The 5477-nt window shown below is 32.7% G+C and overlaps 1 protein-coding gene across 4 annotated transcripts in view; it reads right to left on the reverse strand.

The window, feature by feature from the left end:
* Nucleotides 1–5477, reverse strand: part of LOC104265909 — an 8073-nt gene that overhangs the window by 656 nt on the left and 1940 nt on the right. Inside the window, exons 4-11 of one of the 4 annotated variants that reach the window (XM_026835562.1) lie at nt 5401–5458; nt 4543–4586; nt 4089–4216; nt 2979–3564; nt 2529–2663; nt 2078–2175; nt 1274–1510; nt 236–1106 (exon numbers count right to left, since the gene is read on the reverse strand). In XM_026835562.1, the coding sequence (XP_026691363.1) occupies nt 419–1106; nt 1274–1510; nt 2078–2175; nt 2529–2663; nt 2979–3564; nt 4089–4216; nt 4543–4586; nt 5401–5458 (1974 nt within the window). In that variant the 3' untranslated portion in view covers nt 236–418. Of the gene's footprint in view, nt 1–9; nt 1107–1273; nt 1511–2077; nt 2176–2528; nt 2664–2978; nt 3565–4088; nt 4217–4542; nt 4587–5400 lie in introns of those variants that run through there. The other 3 variants (XM_026835560.1, XM_026835561.1, XM_018812788.2) reach the window with 3 other exon arrangements.

The following is a 5477-nucleotide window of genomic DNA, read 5'->3' on the forward strand; positions in this document are numbered from 1 at the left end:
AATAGACAAATTGAATAAATAAGTAAGCAATTACCATATACAAAGAGTTTTGAAAACCGTAGGAAATATGAAATTTAAAAAACATGGCAATTGAACTGTACAGTGTAAGTGCATTGAAAGTGGAACACACATTTACAAAACTAAGTTTATATAAATGTAAAAATTTGGTTTAAATTTTGCTAAAATTTTGAAAGTAAGTTTTTAACTTAGTAAAAATTACAGTTAGGTTTTTAACCTAGTAAAAATTAAAAAAAATATTTTACATGATTTAAAATGATGGGTTATAAAAGTGAAACCATTGGCACTTTGATACGATTTGAAAGTAAAGGCACAAGTAAAATTTGGTCTTCAAGACTTTTTCAACAATACATGCTTGGAACATTTGGTTGTTCATATAAGATTACCAAATAAAATAAATCTATTTTTTGCTTCCTTTATTTTCTTTGTTTTTTGATTTACTTGTCCATTTTTTGAATGATTTACTTGTCCGTGTTTTCAATTTTTCAAAAGCTGAAGATTTATTTGAAGCTAAAGAGTTATTACTGGAACATGGAGATTCATCTTTATTATATGAAGATTCACAATTTGGGGACTGTGGTGGCGTCTTAAACCTGCCACTACTTGTGTTCACTGGAGGAACTGATTTTTGGTGTTGGAAATTAGGAGGGTGCTGTACTAAATCGCTATCAGTGTGGCTTTTCTTAAGTTGACTATGAGGCTTTTTAGGAGATGAATGGTCCTCATTTTGCTGCGTCTTATTAGGAGTAGAATTCATTGCAAACCCTGTAGAATCTCCGCTTGAATTTACACTAAGCATGTTAATATAAGTTGAAGAATCACATAACAAGCCAGGTGGTAAACACACCCAATCAAGCTTAAAGGAATTTTCAAACGTAGGTTCTTGGTTGCTGCGTGTAGAGTTGGATGTTTTTATTGTATATTCAACTATGTAACTTAAACTTTTGTCTGTATCAGCTTTATTTAGATGGAAGTTAAGCTTGCGATTGACCTTGGAGCGCCACAGATCTTTGTGCGTTAGTTGAATACCGCTTGCATGTATGTTAAGAGCATTGTGAGAGAGACTTAAAGTAGCACTGTCGTTATACCTGTAAAAAAATTAAGTTTATAGTTTACATGAAGTGTAAATTACATAATACACTATGTTACAAAAATGGACAATTGAAATTATCAATAAAGAAATAAAAAGCATTTTGATAATTTTATTGATAATGTGTTTTTTTGTTTTAATAATATTGGAAAATAATTCTCTCACCCAACATGAAAGTGTTCGGTCTCAATCACTTTTTCATACACAGCGTATGAATTCCTGGGGCAAGATGGGAATTCTCGTTCCATATTTTCTCTCAAGACTTTATCATCATCATAGACACACCATGTTAGTTGAAAACTTGATGGGATTACATCACCAGGTGTTCGCTTTATAAAGCCAGTGGAACACAGCACTTTTTGTAGCTGGTTTTGCTCATGTGTTTCAACTATTGCTTTAAATCTTAAAAAAAATATTAAATTTGAAAAAAAAATGAATTAACAATGCAAAGAAGTAGATAAAAGTGCATACTAGTACCTATTGCCCGGCGCCATGGCTCAGTGGTTCAGGCGCCTGCATCGAAACCAAAGTGTCCACGGTTCGATGCTCGGCAGCGGTACCAAAACTGATCAGCGTATGTGTTCTTATTACGGGCCTGACTGCGATGCGGTGTCGCGGCACCGCTCGCAAGAAGGACTTAAATGGGCTTTCAGGGTGTTGGGGTAATAGGCCAAACCTAGCCTGAATCCCAGGTCCTTGACAAGGACCTCACCCATAAAGAATAAAAAAAATAAAAAAAAACATATTAGTGCCTAGCAAGTTTTATTGATAATATAAGTATATTTTGTCTTTGGTTACATTACAAAGGTAAGAATAATATGCAAAGAACGAAGAGATATTTGTATTAATAGTGCTCACCAACACTATATATTTAATATATAAATATATAAGCATTTACATAAGAGAATATTAAGTATCACCCACATAGAATTTTTATAAATAAATGCAATGAAAACAAAACCAACCCACCTTCCCAACTGAGAACACTCAAATGTTATTTTGTGACTGTTACCATGTCTTGCTATAGTGTGTTCACTCCATGTTTTGTAATTATTACTTCTCAAAATCTGTAAGGAATTTAAACAATTTCATTTAAAATATAAATTTATCAAGAAAGCAACAAAATCAAACCTGAATACAGACCTGGAAAACTGGTGTTCTATTATAAATTCTGTGCCTACTTACAAGCACTTGATTTTGACGGTTACTATTATTTTGTCATTTATTAAATGGCGTTTTAGACAACTTATAGTGACCAGCGTGTTAAAGCAATGTCTTACTCAAGTAAACAAATGCCCACACTGGTAGCAGCATTTAGCCTTGAACCCGGTATCCCTGGGTGAAAAAGGCAAGCTCTCTAAGCACCGAGCCACAGTAATTGCAACATTTCACATTTTATGGACTGTAGCACAGGCATTACCTTTATTTGAACAGGTTCATGATCTAGGGCTGAGTATGAAGTGTTTAATGTAACTTTTACTGGTTTGGGAAACTTTACACTTTTTGGATGACATTGGACCACTGGTGATATTGTTATGTTGCCTTTTTTTGATTTCTATAAGAAAAAAAACATGTTATATATTCTTATAAACCAGTATTAATAGCAGTATAGTCTTTGTAAGTCTGTAAAATGTTTGATTAAATGATGATTGAATGTCTTATTTAACCTTGTGCGTGGAGTAACGACAGTAGTTACAACATAAATAGGTGTTTCGTTTTATACAAGTCGTGCTAGCTTAAGATTTAAAACCCAAGTAACTTTGTGGGTATTTGTGCTTAGTAACCTGATGAACCACCAAGCCGGGTTAGTAACTGTTAGAATGCGATAAATACAGGTAATATGGTAATTATCTTAACAAACAAAATTTACCTGATGGTCATACCAGCACCATATCATAAACAATGTCTCTGTAGAAACTGTATTAGGAAGAACTTGGAATGTAAACAAGTTCCCAACCAATGTATCACCTTTTGGACCAATGAGTTTTTCAACGAAGAAAGCACCATCTGGTGGATCCGGAGCAGCAGGTGGTAATTCATTTATACCAGACTTGGTTGGAACTGTATTTTTAGGTTCTGGCTTTGCATGAAACCTGGATTGACGAGGAAAAAAACTGTCCAGACTTCTGGTACTTGAGGAATAATTTTCTTTGGTGTGAGTGTCAGCCAATAGTTGAAATCGATTTTGGTCCAAAACTGAAGGTTGTTTACTGGTTGCTTGAACTGTTGGTTTGATGCGTCGTAAACTGCCACTATTTCTTTGTTTTTCAACAGGGGTAGACGTAACAAACTTTTGAGATGAAAGGCTATATTTTCTTGGTCGGGAATTCTTTTTTACAAGTTCAAAACCATCTTTATCAAGGTTTTCACTTTTGGATTCAATATTACATAAAAGAGGATTTGGGTTGCTTTTCTGGGATGGTGATGGTTGAGCATGAGATGTTGATGCTATGTTACTGCAACCAAATATAGTGAATTAAAATTAGAAAAAGTTCACTTTTAATTTGCGAAATGTATATTTTTAATGTTTACACATAATTTTTACTCATACACCTTTGCGTGGTGGCTGGTGGGGTCGTTAGAATACGTGTGCCACTGTGTTTTTGTGGCTGGTGTGATTTTATACATTGTCCTAAAAAAAAAGAAACCGGTGCAATAAGTCTGTGTCTGTCTGACGGACTACATCGCAACATCCTGTAGTCTACAACCTATTTGTCTACCTGACCACGCGGCTGGTTGAATTTTTTTCTTTTTATGTATGGTGATAATTTGGACAACCCATTAGTGATTTTTGAAGAATTGCCGTTAGGCGCCTTGCCCAAGGACACATACTCCCACAATGGTAGCAGCAATAAGCCCTGAACCTATTACCTCTAGGTTAGGGATAGGCGCAATAACCACTTTGCCCCGGCGCCCGCTTTAATATGCAGAATATATACCAACATATAGCTACACCCTACACACTTTCTTTTACACTTACCTTGTCTTTGCGTCTGATTTTGATTTTGAATTCTGCCTACTGAAAGATTTTATATTCTTCTTTCTCTGTACAACATTGTTTGAATTGTTGGAACCTTTTGTATTTGGAGGTTTTGCATTATCAGGACTCTAAGAAAAATGTTAAAATTATTTAAAATAAATATATATAACTCTTATTATACATATATTGTTTAAATTTACAAAAAAATAACAAGGTACTTAAACAGTTTAATTATTTAATATATATATAATATATATATATATTTGTTAATAAGTAATTTATAAATTGGCCTACCTTATCTTAACTGTCAACATAAGTGTAAAACTACAACCATTCTACTGGTTTCTGGTCAAATTATACGGCATGCCAAAAAATGACTCCAATTTGCATGCCAATAAATTTGGCAAATATAGGAAAAATGTTCTCACTGTATAACAATGCTTAAAATACAAACCTGTTTAGTATGATCTGGAACTGAACTCACAGGTGTAGGATTTTCTTCAAAATAAAAACAATTGAATTTAAATGATATAATTAATAATATTAATAAGATCCATCAGACAAAAGGGCTATTCCATTATAATATAAAAAATGAATCAATTTTATAAAAACAAGCCAGATAGTCATGATAAAAGCCAACGGAGTATTTAAAACAAGTTTTAATGATATGCTTTAAGTTGAGCTGCTATTATGCTGTTACTGTAGTTACACTAGAGTTGGGTCTTTGTGTGTACAAAGACATTTTGTATAGACTATTGAAGTGTACAGTCAATACAATTGGATACAGTGATGTTTGAATGGAAATTAAAAGCTACAGAATTTTAAATTTAAATATTAATTTGAGCTAGAGCTGCTACAATGAAATGAGTGGTGTTTGCTTGGTAGGCTAAATATATAAATTAGTGGACGTGTTAACGTGTACACACCACTAATTGTAAGATAAATTACTAAACATACAAGTTGGTACAAATAAAAATTTTTGAGTAAAATAATTTTGAAACAAATAAAAAAAAGTGAGCAAAATAATGCACCAATTTACATTGAAAATAGCAACTTTTGTTGTGTCAAATAATAAATTGTCAACATACAAATATGAGCTATTTTTTATTGTCTAGCCTACTAATTAAAATATATTGTTTGTTTCAAAACGATCAAAGTGGTGGTTCTTATGACTCGTTAATATATTTATATGTATTGTATTTATTGTTGGATGTTTCCAAATATATATGAATGAATGAATGAATGAATGAATGAATGAATGAATGAATGAATGAATGAATGAATATATACTATATATGTAAAATCCACCAACCTGTGATTTTCTTCTTATTTCGCTTCCTCTTTTTTTTATTTGGTGAATAACTGCGTATCTCGGTATTGACAATTTTT

Source organism: Ciona intestinalis, chromosome 8 (genome assembly GCF_000224145.3).
Source record: "Ciona intestinalis chromosome 8, KH, whole genome shotgun sequence".
In the NCBI taxonomy this organism is placed as follows: domain Eukaryota; kingdom Metazoa; phylum Chordata; class Ascidiacea; order Phlebobranchia; family Cionidae; genus Ciona; species Ciona intestinalis.